Below are 17709 nucleotides of genomic sequence, written 5' to 3' on the forward strand. Positions count from 1 at the left end.
AGCAGGACCCCGGCCCCCCCAGTACATAGCCAGTGGGCGGGGCGTCTGCGAGACACGCCCACTTCGCGCGTTTCCCCGCCCTCTAGGGGCGTGGCTTGCGCTCCCGCCCTCGGGGCTCCTCCAATCGCAGCGCTCCTCCCCTTCGAATTCGAACGGGCGCCGCGGGAGGGGGCGTGGCCAGGCGGCGCCCAGTCAGCGCCCGCGGTTTGGGCCGAGGGGCGGGGCCAACGGGCAGCGTCTCCCCGCGTTGCTAAGCGACGGGGGATGTCCCGCCCCCCACCTCACCCCCCCCCGCGCCGCGCGCTGCTTCCCGCCAAGGTGGGGGGAGGATGCGGGTCACGGTGAGGCCCCCCCCGCCCTAACGGCGTCACGGGAGGGGGCTGAGGGGGGGCCGTGAGGATCCTGGGGGGGTTTGGGGTGGGGAAGGGGAGGCTCAGGGCAGAGCTCATGGCTCTCTGCAGCTCCCTGAGAGGTGTGGGGAGCTGGGGGTCGGCCTCTGCTCGCAGATAACCAGGGACAGGAGCAGAGGGAACGGCCTGGAGCTGTGCCAGGGGAGGTTGAGGTGGGCAATGAGGAGCCATTTCTGCTCAGACAGAGCGGGCAGGCGTTGGGACGGGTTGCCCAGGGAGGTGGGGGAGTCCCCGTCCCTGGGGGGGCTCCAGGAGAGGTTGGGGCTGGTGCCTGGGGACGTGGTTTAGTGGGGGGGGGGGTGGCTGGAGCAGGTGCTCCTGGAGGTCTCTTCCCACCCTAACGATTCCGTGATTCTCCTCCCGAAGTTCCAGCTTTGGCAGCAATAAAATTCGCCTTCGGGATCTCAGCACAATGCAGCGAGCATCGCGACTGAAAAGGGAGCTTTCCCTCTTGAGCACAGAGCCCCCTCCTGGCATCACCTGCTGGCAAAGTGGGAGCCGCCTGGACGACCTCCGAGCACGTAGGTACCCCGCTGCTGGGGCTGCTTTTTAAGGGAGGGATGCGTTAGAATTTGCTGCTAGGCCTGGATTCACTGAGTGGCACGTACGTACCTGTGGAATTCCAGGGAAAAAAGCTTAGGTTCTTCTTCTGATGTTCCTTTAGCTTATATCTATTACTTGTTGGATCTGGCGACTGTTTGGATTGCTGTGGGGTGGAACAGGTCTCGGGTATTGTGGCAGCTTTTAATTCATGGATTTTAATTTATGGGTTTGAGCAGTGCTATAGTTATATAATTGTGGGTGATCTGTGGAGTTCGTTGGATAAATTTAAGTGATTTTTAATGTAATGCTTATCTTTTGGTATTCATTTTCCTAAAGAAATTTTAGGAGCTGCAGACACACCATATGAGAAAGGAATATTCAACCTGGAGATAGTTGTTCCTGAAAGGTAAGTGAACAATGGCATCTAGGTGGTGAGGCATTTCAGATATGGTTTAATTGATATGTTTGATAGAATCACAGAATTACAGCATTGTCTAGGTTGGAAGAGACCTCAAGATCATTGAGTCCAACCTCTGGCCTAACACTAACAAGTCCTCCACTAAACCGTATCCCTATTCAACATCTAAACATCTTTTGAAGACCTCCAGGGATGGTGACTCCACCACTTCCCTGGGCGGCCTATTCCAATGCCTAACAACCCTCTCAGTAAAGAAGTTCTTCCTAATACCCAACCTAAAACACCCCTGGCACAACTTTAGCCTGTTCCCATTTGTCCTGTCACTGGGCACGTGGGAGAACAGACCAACCCCCACCTCGCTACAGCCTCCTTTAATGTACTTATAAAGAGCAATAAGGTCGCCCCTGAGCCTCCTCTTCTCCAGGCTGAACAAACCCAGCTCCCTCAGCCACTCCTCACAGGGCTTGTTTTCCAGACCCCTCACCAGCTTCGTTGCCCTTCTCTGGACTCTTTTGAGCACCTCCATGTCCTTCTTGTAGCGAGGTCTTTCCTTCAGCCTCCCCATGAAGAATGTTGTTGATAATCTTTAAACAAACCCTTAATTAATTGTTATTTCTGCTGGCTGAATCGCTTATTTCATACAGGACATCCTGAGATGCATGATAAACAACCTAAAAGCACTTTAACAGGATTTCTATGTTTGTCTCAAAGCTTTCTGGAAAGTAGCTCATTCTGATCAGAAAGCTTCCTATCATGTTTGCTTCTTTGTGGGAAGCTGTTCAGGGAAGTGCTAATCAAACACAGCTGAAAGCATAAACGGTAGGGCACTGCTTGCCCCAAAAATTGTTGGGAAAGATTGTCACTTAGTAAATGGCTGGGAGGAGGAAATAATGGTATTTCTTGGGTGATGAAGCAACTGGAGTACAAATATAAAAATAGCTTTTTGTTTCTTAATGCTTATCTCTTAAAGATACCCATTCGAGCCCCCAAAGATTCGCTTTCTGACCCCTATCTATCATCCTAACATTGACTCTGCTGGAAGGATTTGCCTGGATGTTCTTAAGTTACCACCACAGGTAAGGTAGCACTGCTTGGACATGGGTAAGCTGAGCCTGAGGAGAATAATGAACTCCTTATCTTTTTCTTGTAAAAGCCTTATTGAATGTCTGTTTGCTGATGACTTATTTACACAGGAGCACAGCAGTAGAGGTTTTTGTGCGGCCTGTCCTTTGTTTAGAGACTAGAATGTGACCTTCTTTGTTCTGTATAAGCTTCCAAGGCTTTAAGGATTGGAGCCAAAAGGCATTAGGCAGCCCTCTGAAAGCGGGCTACCCAGCGCTGTCCCAGCAGAGGTGTGTGGGATGCAGCCTTTGGTTGTCTGTCAGGCTTCCTCAGAGGGGCCGTAGCCTGTGTGTGGGAATGCATCGGGTGTTTTCCATGTGGATCTGAACGCTCTAAGTCCTGAGCTTTTTCTAGGCTGCCCGTGTGTAGCTTTCTTTAACTGCTTCCTTCACCCTCTTCCCTTGAAGGGCGCATGGAGGCCTTCCCTCAACATCTCCACGCTGCTCACCTCCATACAGCTGCTGATGGCGGAGCCCAACCCCGATGACCCTCTCATGGCAGACATAGTACGTGAGCTCTTCTGACCCTCTTGTGGCCATGGGCACAGGCTGGGGTGGAACAGAGCATTAGGTTCAGGCTGTGCTTCCACTTCACTCGCTCAGGATTAACACGCTGGGGGATTACACAGAAGTACAGCTGGGGATCAGGCCTGGGGCATGGCTGTGTTTCTCTGGAGCAGCTGGGGCATGCTGTATGGGGTTTATGGCAGCAGTGGAAAAGAGATGGAGAAGGTCTTGTCTTCAGGCCTGCCCATACAAACAGAAGGGTGCATGCTTCAAGCAAAATGAGTTTATGCTTTATGCCACATGCTTGTAGCAGGTTGGGTCTGGTTTGAGGAGTCACAATACCAGGACTCCTAGAGGAGTTAACAAACCCCTAGTGTTTAGTCTCAGCTTCTCAGTGTTAATATTAAATCAAATCTGTCTTTCTCATTACATTTAGTCCTCGGAGTACAAGTACAATAAGCAGCTGTTCTTGATAAATGCCAAGGAGTGGACTGAGAAATACGCAAGCCAGCAAAAGAGGGTGAGAAATGTGCTCTCTTTCAGTTGTGTAGCTTGGTTTTTGTGAACAGTCCTTCTTGTCTCAATTTGCCTTTCACGATTACTTGGCAAGGCTCTCCTGGTAGCTTGCTTTCTTTCCTTCCCTCTTGTTCTGTCTTGGAAGACTATTTAATTATAATTTCGTTTTTAGATTCACTTTGTAATATCTGCTGTAGTTAGTGAAAATATCAGCCCTGAAGTCTGTGGATGGTGGAGGGGGCAGGTGGAGTCTCACTTCTACCCCTTGCTCTCTGCTGGGAGGGATCCTTGCTTATGACTGGTGTAAGCCTTGATTAGAGAAGGGTGGCGTTTTTACAATGTCTTTGTATTAGTCTTTCAGGAAGTTTGAGTAACCAAAGGCAGCTCTCTTGCTGTGTGATGTTACATTCTGTGACCAGTCAGATACCCAACAAGCTGAGAATAGCTGAGGTGCAGCACCTGTAAGCACAGCAGGTGGAGCTGCTGCCTTTGGCCACTGAGAGGTGAAGCAGTGTTTGTTCCCCAGACCTGCCAGCTGGGGTTTGTCACCCTGGGAGAACCCAGTCCTCTGACAGGCGTTTGGACAAACACAACTTAAAGGTGGACAGGTTGTGTGGAGGAAAAACTATCACTCCTTTGAAGTTAATGATGTGTTCAGTCACAAATAATTGCTTTGTTTCTCAAGAAGTAAGAAGGATGAGTAAAACTGATTAAAAAAATAATAAACTGGGATTCTGCTGCCCTGTTTCTGCCTCAGCTCTGTTCCTACCAAACTGCACGTTCTGCCATGGCTGTGCCTTATGCTCAGCTAAGCCTGTTCTGTCTTCTGCACATGTTCTCTGGCTCTGACTGGTCTCCCAAACCCTTGGTGGAGTGTTTTTCTGCCATCACATTTCCTATCTTCCTGCCTCTGGTCTGCACCCTGACATATCTCACAGATGAGATGCGTAAAAAGAAATTTAATTTAAGCAGATTAAACCTGCTCCAAAAAATCAGTTACGTATCCCTTACCTGGCTCCATAGAGAGCTCATGCATGCTCATGCGTGTATGTGGCACTTCTGGGTACAGTTGTTATTCTGTTCTCCTGTCACTCCCCTCTTCATACAGTTTCCAGCAACATGAACAGTACAGCTGAGGGTCAGTGTGTAAAAGCAGGGAGCAGTCAGTTCTGATCTTGGAGGGCAGGGTGTTCCAAGGTGTGTACGTGAATACACACACATGGGGCTGGGAACATGCAACAGTGCTAAGAGTTTATATAACTTAATTATTCACAGCTGTTACTTTTATTTCTTGTGTAATCACAGGCTTCCAAGGCTTTAGAAGAGAAAACAAATCAGAGTGAAACAAGTACCACCAGTGAATCTATCGTGCTGAAAAGAAAAGGGAGCGATATCACCAAGAAAGAGAAGAAATCTCGCCTGGAGTCCTAAGTGATTTTTGTTCCTGGTGTGGCTGTCAACTTTGTTTTCGCTGTCCTTTTTTCTTTACACAGGTATAACTAAATATTTTAATATTAATAGTAGTAGGCTTTGTTTTTCTATTTCCTAGTTGCTTTTCTGTCAGAAGTTCTATTAAATAAAAGCTTTATATTTTATTTATAAACGTTTTTTTTCCCTGAGGTTTACATTTTGTTTGGGGGTTTCAGAGTATTCTGAAGAAAAGGACAATTGGAAGTACCAGTGCTGCTTCTGACTACCAGCGTTCTCTCAAAGGAATGCAAACAGCACTAAAGACTGATGTTTCTATTTGTGTCCTTGCCTCAAAATGCACAGTGAACAAAAGCTGAGTGACAGACATACTAGAACTAGTTTGCAGTGTTAAACTGTTGAAATCCTTCTCTAGTGAAGGCTTCATTTGCCTTGTAAAATAAAGGTTACTTAAGGATACCTCAGTAATTTAAGTTCTAAACTTCTGTGTCTTAAAGCTCTGTTTCTGGAGCAGCATGCTACAGTCCAGTTGCAGCTTACACCATTTAACACAAGCTGGGACATGGAATGAGTCTAGGTGCTGTTGTGTCTCCAGGGGCTGGATAGCGAAAAGCACCAGCTGAGTGCTGAGGATGGAGAAAAACCCAAAGGGGGACCCAGAGGTGTGGGAGGGGGCAGGATGTGGAAGAAAGGCATGTGGGAGTGTGGGACAGGGCAGTGAGGCTGAGAGCATTGAGAGGAAGGAGGACTCTGATAGCCTGACCCACGCCGTAGCTGTTGGTGGTACAGCAGGCCAGAAGATGTTGGGGGCAGGACTCCGTGTCGTCACAGCTACGTTACTGGCAGATTGCAGCGTGACCAAGTCCAGAGCTCAGGCTCCTGCTCTGCGTGTTTGGGTGTAAAGAATTTGACCCGTGTCCTGTCCCTGCTCCAGGACAAGTGAGCCAGGTCATTCTTATTTGCCCCCTGGAGCGGACACAGGACTCAGAAAAGCTCCTGAACTACAGAGCTGGGCTGTGATATGCAAGAAAATGGAGCATCCTTGCCTGCTGCTGTTTCCAAAGCCCTCGGTTCATCTCTGCTGCACTGGCAGTGGCCAGAAGCACTGCTCCCAGTGTCCTGCTCAGTCGAAGTTGTAGTAAAGGCAAAAGGCAAAGAACATGGCAAAGATCTGCAATGAAAAGAGATGGAGCAGGTTAGCTCCCTGCCACAGCAGCAACTGGGTGGAATCTGAGTGCCTGGACAGTAAAGGGGTCAGTGTCCTGCTCCCAGTCCAGCCAGGCACCAGGGTAGCTGTGACCTGCAAGGGGCTGCCCCATGCTGCACGGAGGAAGCTGCTGAGCAGTGCTCCTCCTCCCATGGGCCTGCAGGAGCAAAATAAACCTTGCTCCCTCAGTCCCTCAACCCATCTCAGCCGCGGTGGGTGTGAGGTTGGCTTTACACCCCTGAGACAGACCTGCTCTGTGTGCGCCTTTCTGGGTGTGATCATGACAACCAAAGGCTGGGGGACAGACAGAGCCTGTCTGTGGTCCCTTCACGCAAAGCCCCATCCCCTTTCCTCCTGGTAAAGAGCGCCCGTGAGAGGTGCCCCACTGCCTGCCTTGTCCCCTCCAGCCCCTGCTCCATACCTCGATGCCCAGCACGGCCAAGCTGCAGGTCCCGGGGATGGAGATGTAATTCTGCAAGGTCCTGCCGAAGGTGGGGAAGCAGCCCTGGGCAGGAGGGGAGATGTTGGAGGCGTCCCTCAGGCTTCACTGCAGGGAGCTCAAAGGCAGACTGAGAGCTGGGGAGGCTGGGATGGGTCGGGAGCACCGTGGTGGGGCAGGGTGAGCAGCGGGTTTGGGGAGGTACCACGGTGCAGAACCACGGTACAGCAGTGTCTCAGGTCCTGTCCCCACTTCAGTGCTCGGGGCAGAGGGTGCTGCTCCCCATAGGCAAGAGCCTGAGACGTGCTGGGGACACGGCAGGGATGTGGCAGGGCCTGGCAGTGCAGGGCAGGTGCCTGTGCAGCCCTACCTGCTCGTGGATGTAGCCAGGGCTCCTCTCCCGGCACTGTTCCCAGCCCAGCAGCTCGCCTGCCTGCAGGAGCCCGTCCCGGGCACAGCACGCCCGTGGCCAGGGCGTCCCTGGATGCAGCTCCTGGAACCGGGAGCCATTCCCAAAGTCTTCAGGCCCTAAAACGCCGCAACAGGAGAACTGAAATGGAAAGGAAACGCTGTCAACATGCTGTCAAAATGCAGGGACTTTGCTTGGGGATGCAATAGAGGGAGGGGAACAGCCCAGCACGCTGCTTGGAGTCTGACTGGGATCCATGAGAACTCCCTCTGTGGTCAAAGTCACCCTGAGCAGGGCCCATGGGTGCTCCAAGTCCCAGAAGGAGCCTCCCTGCTCACCATGACCATGAGGGTGTTCCAGGCCACAGAGAAGACCTCGGCGTCCTCATCCCCACGGTAGTTCCTCTGCAGCTCAGACAGGAAGAGCTCTGGGCGGATCTGTGGGGTCAGCGCCACCTGTGAGCACCCGGGGGACCAGTCCCTTCATGGAGTCACCGCACACCCACCATCAACCACCCAGTGCCACCAGCTCACGGGAGCAGAGGGACACAGCTGGGCTCAGGCTTGCTCAGCGTGCTGGTGGTGAAGGTGAGGGTGAGGAGGGCATCCCTGCACCGTCCCCATCCCCAGCTGGTTGCTGAGGGACCCAGGGCCATGATCAGTGGCATGATGGAGGGAGGAGAGCGGCTGGGCACCGCAGCAGGGCGCAGGGATGATACCTGTTTCCAGTGCACCAGGAAGAGCACAGCCCCGACCAGCTGTGTGACAAAGACGAGGCTCACGAGGACGAAGAACTGGAAGGCAGCAAGACAGAGGAGTCAGAGAGCAGCCTGAGTCTGTGTGCAGCTTGCTCCTGCTGCTCCTCCCTCCCCTGCAGCTCTCCCTGCCCACGCACATCCCTGGGACCAGGGGACAGGGGGGATACAGGAGACAAGCATGCAGCAATTCGGGACAGGCACGACATCTCCGAGCACCACAGCTGTCAGGCAGAACATTAAAAACAAGCACTGCCTGCCAGGGTCTGAGGATGCCAAAGAAATTGTCACGCCTGTGCTCAGAAAGGGGTTTCTAGCTCTTGCCATTAAGGGAAGAGGCTCAGAAAGGCCACGTGGGACAAGCCACTGGCTTCAGGGAGAAAAGATCCCACCCAGTGCTTTATTAAACCCCCTGGCCTTTAAATTCAAAGTCTTCCAAAGTGGGAATGGGATTGGGGTGTGTGTTGAGGGCTGACAGGGCCAGGATGGGTCTTCTGACTCCTCTGGGGACACCCTGCATCCCACAACGCTCAGCCCCCCAGCTTTTCCCACCTCTCCCCTTACTCACCACCAGCAGCAGGAGCCGGCTCCGGCGCAGGGCCCCGCAGCAGCCCAGGAAGCCCAGCAGCGAGAGGGCGATGCCCACAGCCAGCAGCAGGTAGGCGCCCGCGCTCAGCACAGGCTTGGTGGCCACGATGTCCTGGAAGCCAGCTGGGTCCACGGCCACCCAGACCCCGACACCCACCAGGCACGTCCCCCCGGCCTGTGGGACACACCGCGGTCACAGGGCACAGGGACCAGCCCCAGGCACCTCACGGGGACTGAGGATGCTCCAAGCCCTGCTGGGGTCCCATCCCTTGGACCAGTGCCACCCCTCCCCTGAGCCTGTCGGTGACCACAGCCTCACGTCACGGGTGGGACCGGCCGGCTCCCCTGCACCCCTCCATCCCGCCGGGCCCGGGGGGACTCACAAACACCAGCACGTTGAAGATGAACATCAGGTACTTCACGCAGCTCAAGACACCCATGGGGACGCCGAGGGGACGGGGTTCTGCAGGCAGACGGCAGCATTTGTCCCTGCAGAGGGGGGAGCTGAGCCCTGGCCCCAGCCAGCCCCAACCTGTCCCACACCCTGGTTGCAGTGGGACATGGGGTGGTCCAGCACACGGCCACAGAAGGGACAGACAGGGACTGGTTTCCCCCATGCCCTCCAGCTCAGGTCAGGGGAGCGATGGATTGCTCTGCCCATGGGGCAGCAGCAGCCAAGTGCCGCAAGGAGCTGGGACAGCAACAGCCCTACACATGGAGAGGGTTTGCCATTCCCCAGCTGGTGCCAGGAGCCTGAGGGCCCTTGAGCCCCTATGGGGCTGCAGTGGATGAGGTCTGGAGCACAAAAACCCCACCCCGCAGCCCCCAGCAGGCTCCCTCAGGCTGCCCCATGCTCCCCCAAAATGTTCGCGCCCCGTGTCCCCTCCAAACCCAGCACCACTCACCCCACGGGGACAGCGGTGGCCCCGGCACCTCCAACCAGCTCCAGGAGCAGCAGCGGCTGTTGAACGCCGGAAAAGTTGGAAAATCCCCCCCGAGCAGCCCCGAGAAACCCCTTCCCAGAGCGGAGCTGTGAATAATTGATGGGGAACAGGAGCCGCTGGCGTGGCGGCGGGCCGAGGGGAGTCTCCGGTCCCAGGCTGCCATTAGCGGGGGTAATTAAACCTGGCCCTGGCCGGCGGGGAAAGACGAGCCGGCCGCGACAGGCAGGGGACGACCTCGGCGTCAATTAGTGCTGGGGCCGTGCCGCCAGAGGAGCCCTCGACGCCTCTCGGTGCTCGGGGACGGAGGGACAGCGAGGATGGGAGCACGGACGGGGCCTGTCCCCATGCCTGGGCACCCCTCAGGGCTGCATCGTGTGGTAACGGGGCAGAGCTTGTGCAATGATGGAATATATGGAAAGGTGTGGAGGGGTGAAAATAGAGAATGCCTGAATGTATGATTCCATGAGTTTTTTGTGAATTCCTTCCAGCCCCATGAGGCCTGAGAGGGCTTGGGGAGGGGTGTGGAGGATGTCGCCTTGTCGTGACACCGGGTAGGGGGAATTGCCTGAAGGAGCAGCCATTTGTGCACTGACAGCGGGACAGGCTGCACGGGGAGGTGGGGGAGTCCCCATCCCTGGGGGGGCTCCAGGAGAGCTTGGGGCTGGTGCTTGGGGACACGGCTCAGTGGGGACAGTGGGGGGGGGGGGGTGCAGCCCCCTCCAGCCCCAGCCCCTCCCTGACCCCACGGGCGGCGCGGCCCTGAGGGGGACGTTACCTCCCGCCCCCCCCGCGAGGCCTCCCGAGGCTGGCACCGCCCCCGCCCCTCCCGCAGGGGGCAGTCGAGACGCGCCGCCGGCCTAGAGCGGCCCCCTCCCGGCTGGGCGCCTCGCCCAATCGCAGCAGCCGGCGGGGCCGGGCGGGATGCAGACGGACAGCCGCGACAGCCAATCACAGCGCGGGAACCGCGCGGCTCCCGGCGGGGCGGGGCTGCGCTGCCGGAAGCGGCCCGGTCCCTCAGCGTCGCTTCCGGTGCCGCCGCCGCCGCCGCCCTGCGCGGGCTGTCGCGGCCGGTGAGTGCGGGCGGGGGGCGGCGCCGCGGGGCTGGCGGCGTCCGGGCCCTGAGCCCGTCCCGGTGCCCCCCCGGCTTCCCCCGGTGCCCTCCCGTGCCCTCTCGGTCTCCCCCCGGTGCCGCCGGTCTCAGCCCCGGCGCGGTGCCGTTGACTCCACTCCGTTCCCTCCGCAGCGCGGCGGCACGAGGACGCCGAGGGACCCGCACCGGCCCCCAGGAGCTTCGCCTCCGCCGCCGCCACCACCATGGCGTCCCGCAAAGCCGCCGCCGCCGGGCCGGGCACGGGGCTGGCCGCCGCTACCGGCCGGGAGAGAGCGCACCTGGAGCTGGCCGAGCTGGGGCCGTTGCTGGAGGAGAAGGGGGAGCAGGGCGCCGCCGGCCCGCCCAGTGTAAGCCGCCCTTCCCCGCCTGGCCGTGCAGGGCGCTCACCGGAGGCAGCCCCGGGCCCTCCGGGGGGTTTGGGCCTCGTCCCGTGAGCAGCTCGCAGGGCGCGGGGAGCCGCGGGGCGCTTCGTCACCTGGAGGGTGCCCGGGCTGTGCCCCGGGGTGCCCAGAAGCTGCCCTCGCCCTTTGGTTTGGTGGCGCTTTGGGCCGGGAATCGCAGCCCCAAAATGCGAAGGGGGAGGAGGAGGGAAGGGACCGGGACAGGACGGGCAGTGCGTCCCGGCAGCGTGTCCCAGCTGGGGTGGGCGCCCAGCTCCAGGGCTCGGCGACCCGGCTGGGCCCAGGGGCTCTTGGTTGTAAGGATGAAAATCCCCCGTGGTAATCCCGCCTTTAAACAAGGATAAAGCGGGGATTAGTCTGCCTGAGACGGTTAAGGCAGGGGGGTGTTGCGTAAGCAGCGGTGACCGGTGGGTCCTGCCCGTCCCCTCAGCAGGGGATGAAGCCCCAGGTGCGTGCAGAAGGGACTCGCTGCTCTCCTTGTGCCCGCGTTCCTCCCGTGGCAGGAATGGTTCCCTCCCGGCGTTTCTCCTCCTAGGCTGAGGACCCGCCGTGCCCAGCAGCTCGTGAGGAAGAGGAGGAGGTGGTTCGTGTGCTGACTCTGCCCCTGCAGGCTCACCACGCCATGGAGAAGATGGAAGAGTTTGTGTATAAGGTACGAGAGCTGCTGGGGACCCTGGCGGGCAGCTGGGGCTGCCCCCAGCCCTGTTGGACTGGCAGCAACCTCGGGAGCATTCCCAGTGTCTCCAGCTGGGACTGGGATCACAAATTCTGTCGCTGGCTTTGCCAGATGCCTCCACTCAGCCCTGGGCAGAGCAGTGCCTGTGCTCGTGGTCACCGCGTTTCGGTGAGCAGTGGCAAATGGCTGAGACTCGGCACGGTTCTGTGCCAGCGAGGCTTCCTATTCTCTGACCAGAACAGAAGGGAATTCCTGCCACAGAGAACAGCTCCTGCCTCAGGGGACTGAAGGGTTAAAGGCAGGGGTAGGAACCGTCTCCAGCTCCCTGGGGATGTGGGGAGCGCTCTGCAGGATGTGGGTGGCGGAAGGGAAGGGATCCCACAGGGTGCCGGCTGTTGCAAAGGCCCAACTTCCCCTCCCGGGGGAGAGTTACGGGGCCTTCGCGGCCCTGGCTGCAGGGAAGGCTCGCTGGTTTGTTCCGCATGCGACCCGGGTGGAGTAAAGGCAACAAAGGTGACCCGTTGGCTGTGGTGGTTCCAGCGCAGGTCACTGTGTTGCAGGTGTGGGAAGGGCGCTGGCGCGTGATCCCCTACGACGTGCTGCCCGACTGGCTGAAGGACAACGATTACCTCCTGCACGGGCACCGGCCCCCGATGCCGTCCTTCCGAGCCTGCTTCAAGAGCATCTTCCGGATACACACTGAGACGGGCAACATCTGGACGCATCTCCTGGGTGACTGCGGCAGCTCTGGGGCTGCGCGGCGCTTCCACGGGGCTGGAGCCGTTTGGGGTGGCCTTTGCGGGGCAGCTTGGCGTGCAGGCCAGCCACATCAAGCCTTGGGACTTGCTCCGTGGCTCCGTGTTGTCTCTGTGCCAGAAATCTCTGGTTTAGGCTCACGTACCCCTGCCTGGTCCTGCACACGCACGCTGTGAGGTTTCCTGGAGCTCAGGGCGAAGGGAGCACAGGGCACTTCCTTTCATCGAGGCCACGGCCTGAGCTTGGTGGCTTTGTCCATGCTCGTTAGGGGCTGACAACTGCATCGGGTGGCCTCAGGCTGTGGGAGGGGCTTGGCCAGGTGCTCTGCGGAGGGTCCTGGCCTGCACAGGGTGCTCTGAGGCCTTCGGGTTGTGTCTGGGTTGCTGCTGCTGCGTGGTGGCTCTGCCTGAGCTCTGCAAGCGAGCTGTTCTGCTTCTGGGATGGAGAAACGTGTCCTGGGCAAAACAATGTCCCCAAAACCTTTCCCCGGGAACTCAGGACATGTCCAGGTTCTGCCTTGCAGAGCACAGCCAGGCCGGTGACTGCCCCGAATGAACAGGGTGCAGGGTCTGTAAGGGAGGAACCCCCGGAACCGACTGAGTGTGGGAAGGGAACTTGTCCTGCCCCGTGTCCCTTGTGGGGATCCTGTGTGGGGTGTTCTGGGTCACCCTGCTCCTGCCTGACATTCGGTGTGTTTCCTGCAGGTTTTGTGTTGTTCCTCTGCCTGGGAATCCTGACCATGCTGCGGCCCAACATGTATTTCATGGCACCTCTCCAGGAGAAGGTGGTGTTCGGGATGTTCTTCCTTGGTGCGGTGCTGTGCCTCAGCTTCTCCTGGCTTTTCCACACTGTCTACTGTCACTCCGAGAAGGTCTCGCGGACTTTTTCAAAGTGAGTCAGCGCAAGTGGGGTCGTGTGGTCTCGTGGGGGGCTTTCACTTCTCCCAGCACTTCCTCTTGGGAAGTGCCATGCTCCAAAAGGTGTTGTTCTTGGGGGAAGGGAACGTTCATTGGATCCAGCGTGGGGCTCAGGAGCAGGATCCTGGAGGCTCTGCCCTGTGCCTGAGCACCTTCAGTCTGGCAGCTCCTCGGGAACCGTGGTCTGTGAGGACAGGGACCCTGGGGGCTGTGGCTCTCGAGGGACCTTGTGCCTCTCGGAGCAGTGCGGTGAGGGGTCCTGGTCTCACTGGGCAGCCGTGGGACCCAGCAGTTTCCAGTTTGCTGGATGTTTTCGAAAACTCTCCGTTGCATCCAATTTGGATTGAAACCAAATTGAAAGAAGCAAAACAAACACGATTCCCGGCAGAGTGGAAATGCTGGGCAGTAGCCAGTGCTCCCCTCTGAGATCAGTGCTGCTCTTAGAGCTGAGCTCACATCAGCCTTCGCGGCACAGGGAGAGCAGCAGCAAGGCTTTCAAATGAGATCTTGCTCACGCAAGTCTATCAAGGGCGTTTACTTGGGCATTTACTTGCCAAGCTCCTTTGCACAAACACCAGAGCTCCCATGGGCTCGCAGCTCCAGAACAAACTGTGCTGCAGCGCCCCGAGCAGCAGCGTCCTCGTGTACCCGGGAAGGCTCTCGCACAGCTGCTGCGCGGCTGCACTTTGGCAGCTGAACGGTTCTGGGGTCGATAGATCGAAAGCACTTTGCAGGGGAGGGTAACGGTCAAATCCATACGCACAAGAACTAATGCCCACTGCATCCTGTCGTGGTGGTTTGAGTGCACAGCATCTCCGGGCTGTTTCTGCCTATCCAGCAAGCTGCTGTTTGTCCTTTGTGCTCCTGCCAGCTCTGCTCGCATCCCCAGAAGTCCCAGGTCCTTCCTCCTGTCCCACGTTGTGCTGATGAGACTTGAACATCTCCTGTCTGGGCGCAACTTCACCCACGGGGCCTTGGCTGCCTCTCTGGCAGCGGTGGCTCCGTTTGGGCGCAGGCAGCCTGGATGGCACCGAGTGCCAAGAGGAGGCGGGATGATGGGGTGGATTCTGGGGCTGACCTGTGTGTGTCTCATTGCTCCCTGGCTGCAGGTTGGATTATTCAGGAATTGCACTGCTGATCATGGGGAGCTTCGTCCCCTGGCTCTATTACTCGTTCTACTGCTCCCCGCAGCCAAGACTCATCTACCTCTCCATCGTCTGCGTCCTGGGCATCTCCGCCATCATCGTGGCTCAGTGGGACCGGTTTGCCACCCCCAAGCACCGGCAGACAAGAGCAGGTAGGAGTGCTCTGTGTTCATCCCAAGCCCCCAGCCCCGGGAGGGAGCTCCGGGGAGGCACTTTGGGAAGAAGCTGTTGTGTTGTGCTGTGGACTCTGTGCTAGGGCAGGGCTCCAGGGTACCCCGAGGAGCTCTAACCATCTGCAGAATGAATTGCCCCAGAGTCTGCCCTGCTCTGCAGCAGGGAGGTCTCCCTCTGCCTCTTGTGCTGGAGATTTGGAGCCTCCACGGAGCAGGGCCCAGCTGCTGGCTGGTCTGAGCTCCTCCTGGCACTCAGCAAGCCTGAGGTTTGGAGCAGGCAGACGGCGTTGTAAAAATAGCCCTGTAAGTGGCAGCCGGGCAGCCTGGGGCTGTGCTGTGTGAAGCCGCCTTCTCCGGGAAGCGGTTTGGCAACGTGGAGCTGCAGCTCACCCAGAGAGGCAGAGATTCCCTCCCATCCCCTGCCAGGTGCGTGCTGGCACCTCCTGCCTTCCTGGAGGCCCCAGGGCAAGGCTGCCTCTGCGCTCACACCCTGCAGGGCCCCTTCTGAGCCTCTGAAACCGATCCCTCCAGATTAAAGCAGCCTCGTTGAGCACCAGCGAGCGTGGAGGAACGCCCCTGCCCATGCTTGTCTCCCAGGGGGTCCTGCAGCAAAACGCCCCCGCTACGTGATGAGGGAGGGATGGTGCCGAGCTGGGGGCTGAGCAGCACCACTGCCGCGTGGCCCCATCAGCACATCTCACCTGAGATCCTTGTCAGGGGACAGGGTGTGAGCGCCAGCCCCACCGTTACCCCACAGCAGCGCTGGTGTCAGTGCAGTGGCACAGATCACTGCTGCCTGCTCCAGGACAGGGCTGCGTTGCTCCCCCAGCACAAAATGAGCGCTGGCTGTGCCAAACCTCCCCGCTGCCGGGGGAGCTCCCTCCAGCTGCCACTACAAGCCGCAGCCTCTCCACACGGGTGTCTTGCTGCAGTGCCATTTGCTCTCTGCCGAACTAATTAGATGTGAGATCTGAAAATTCCAGCACTGCTAATTAGCACTTTTCCCCTGGGCTCTGAGCAGCTTCACTGAATAAATGACTCCGGCAGCATTGCTCCTGGAAGGGCTGGCAGGGCCACGCTCCTCGTGCTCCTGTTGCTGCAGTGCGACCTGCGGGGGCCGGCCCTGTCCAGAGGGGCCCCCCCAGCCCTTCAGGGCAAGCTCTGCCCAGTGGGCACTGGGGGCCAGCACTGGTTTTGACTGGGAGGTAGCGTTACAGATCAGTAGTGTCCTCCCTTTTGCCTCCTCTCTGCCACAGGTGTCTTTCTGGGGCTGGGGCTGAGCGGCGTGGTGCCCACCATGCACTTCACCATCGCCGAAGGGTTTGTGAAGGCCACCACCGTCGGCCAGATGGGCTGGTTCTTCCTCATGGCCGTGATGTACATCACGGGCGCGGGGCTCTACGCCGCCCGCATTCCTGAGCGCTTCTTCCCGGGCAAGTTCGACATCTGGGTGAGTGGAGCAGGGGCTTCGGGGGCAGCTGTGAAGCTGTGGGGTGGGGTCAAGGGTGGGGATCCTCGAGAACGTGGCTGGGGGTGTCCCAGTGCGTGCTGGCAGCCAGCCCTTAGATGGCTGCTGAAGGCAGGGCAAGGCTAAAGTACAGGGCAGAAAACGCTGCCTGTGAGCAGCGAGGGGGAAAAGTGCGGCCTGGGACAGTCCTGGGGTGGTGTCTGAGCACTGTGGAGGAGGAGGAGTTCTTGCTGGCACTGCTTTGTCCCCTTCGGGCTGGCTCAGAGGCTTTCTCACTTCCCCGCAGTTCCAGTCGCATCAGATCTTCCACGTGCTCGTGGTGGCTGCAGCCTTCGTCCACTTCTACGGGGTGTCGAACCTGCAGGAGTTTCGCTACGGACTTGAAGGGGGGTGCACAGACGACTCTCTCCTCTGAGAGTGCCTGGTTTTAGTACAAGCTTCCTAAGTGCTTTTTAAACTCTGTCTTTGCTAAAATCAAAGGAAGACTCAAAACTGGGTTGTTGTTTTTTTTTTTTTTTTTTAAAGAAAAAAAAAAAAAGAAACATTCTTTAGCAGAGTTCTGTCGACCAAATCCTCACCCCCTTCCCCGTGCACTTCGTTGGGGCCGAGGGGAGGCAGCGCCGGCCCTGGCAGCCCCCCAGCTGCAGTGTTACAGCCTCACCTCCTCCAGGCCGTGTTCTGGCAGCACCGAGGCCATCCGACCTTTCCAGGCATGCTGATTTCTGAAAGCAGAGGGTGCGGGTGCCCCGCTCCCGGCACAGCCGAGCACCCCCTTCCCGAGCTCACCGCCGGAGCGAGCTGTCACGCACTACCAGGCCCAGGGCCGGAGATCTTGCATTACCCCTCGCAGCAGAGCTGCCTTCCTGGGGGCAGCTCTGCGGCCCCCAGTGCTGCTGCCCAGGGCACAGGCACAGATTCACGTAAATTAAGTTTTAATGGTCTTTTTTTTTTCCTTGACAAAATAATGTAAACATAAATGAGAGAATATTTAATATTTAATACTAAGCTTTAAAAAGACTTGCTGCCACCGCAGTGTACTCGGCTCCCTCGCTGTCTGTGGTAGTGAAGGAAGGACAGTGTTTTAGGGGAATGTAGAGCTGCTGTAGCTGATTGAAATAAAAAGGTCAATAGTTCAGTGTCGTGCGAGCGGTGTCGGTCTCGTTTTTTTGGGGTGGTTGCAGCAAAAAACCTGCTCAGGCTGTCAGCTGCTTCTGGGGAGAGCACCCCCGAGGAGCACAGCCCCTCACCGGCAGCCAGGGCCAAGCGCCAGGAGTGCCCGCGCTGCGGGATCCTGCCTGTGGTGAGTCAGGACAGCCCCGGCGGAAAGAAAACAGGAAACTGGGGTGCTGGGGACAGGAAACCCTTCCTTGGGCACGTGGTGCACTGGGGGCAGCGGGACCTGCTGCCCTCCCTCCATGGGCCTGCCAGGGGAAGGAGGCGAGCTGTAAGCTCACCGTGCAGGGCAAAGGGCTCTGGGCTGGTCAGCACAGACACCAAAACCCAGTTAGCATGCAGGGAGTGAAGGACGGCACCCCAAATCGTGGCTTGCCCTTGTGCAGGAGCGTGTGAGTGACCGTCCAGCACAGACGGTCACAGGGGATTAGAGGGGAAGAGCTGAGCTGAATAAAGCTCTTCTCGAGCAGCTGAAGCCTGTCACCTCACACGGGGTGAGGGAGGAGTGCCTGCGGGGCCCCTGTGCCACCCGGGGCTCCCGTCCCTGTTGTCCACCAGCCCCAGCAGCCAGGGGGAGGCTGCTGCTGCGGGTAGGTGTGTGCGGT

General features: G+C 58.1%; 3 protein-coding genes across 7 annotated transcripts; 2 read left to right on the top strand and 1 right to left on the bottom strand.

The window, feature by feature from the left end:
• Positions 1 to 261: 261 nt before the first annotated feature.
• UBE2T (ubiquitin conjugating enzyme E2 T) lies at positions 262 to 5402 on the top strand. 5 transcript variants are annotated; one of them, XR_014685793.1, is made up of 8 exons: positions 262 to 341; positions 777 to 931; positions 1290 to 1359; positions 2342 to 2447; positions 2901 to 2999; positions 3436 to 3519; positions 4821 to 5008; positions 5136 to 5402. XR_014685793.1 is itself a non-coding variant. In XM_084498052.1 (7 exons), exons 1-7 carry the CDS (start codon positions 265 to 267, stop codon positions 4944 to 4946), a joined length of 717 nt encoding a protein of 238 aa, XP_084354178.1. In that variant the 5' UTR covers positions 262 to 264; the 3' UTR covers positions 4947 to 5402. The 5 variants fall into 5 exon arrangements, 3 of the variants coding, with proteins under 3 accessions (XP_084354178.1, XP_084354179.1, XP_084354180.1); XR_014685794.1 differs by having other exon boundaries at positions 5162 to 5402; XM_084498052.1 differs by having other exon boundaries at positions 4821 to 5402.
• A 664-nt stretch (positions 5403 to 6066) lies between these two features.
• On the bottom strand, positions 6067 to 8780 carry LOC311423500 (tetraspanin-18-like; the record flags this gene model as incomplete). Its single annotated transcript, XM_084497548.1, has 7 exons — positions 6067 to 6114; positions 6572 to 6655; positions 6960 to 7139; positions 7337 to 7453; positions 7717 to 7791; positions 8321 to 8515; positions 8724 to 8780. 7 exons carry the CDS (start codon positions 8778 to 8780, stop codon positions 6067 to 6069), a joined length of 756 nt encoding a protein of 251 aa, XP_084353674.1.
• A 1485-nt stretch (positions 8781 to 10265) lies between these two features.
• Positions 10266 to 17074, top strand: ADIPOR1 (adiponectin receptor 1). The gene is made up of 8 exons (XM_084498051.1): positions 10266 to 10354; positions 10528 to 10742; positions 11332 to 11448; positions 12033 to 12204; positions 12933 to 13119; positions 14255 to 14442; positions 15720 to 15913; positions 16218 to 17074. The coding sequence occupies exons 2-8, from the start codon at positions 10599 to 10601 to the stop codon at positions 16344 to 16346; spliced, it is 1131 nt and encodes a 376-aa protein (XP_084354177.1). The 5' UTR covers positions 10266 to 10354; positions 10528 to 10598; the 3' UTR covers positions 16347 to 17074.
• Positions 17075 to 17709: the final 635 nt, after the last annotated feature.

The sequence above is a fragment of the Aythya ferina genome (assembly GCF_964211825.1).
Source record: "Aythya ferina genome assembly, chromosome: 25".
In the NCBI taxonomy this organism is placed as follows: Eukaryota; Metazoa; Chordata; class Aves; order Anseriformes; family Anatidae; genus Aythya; species Aythya ferina.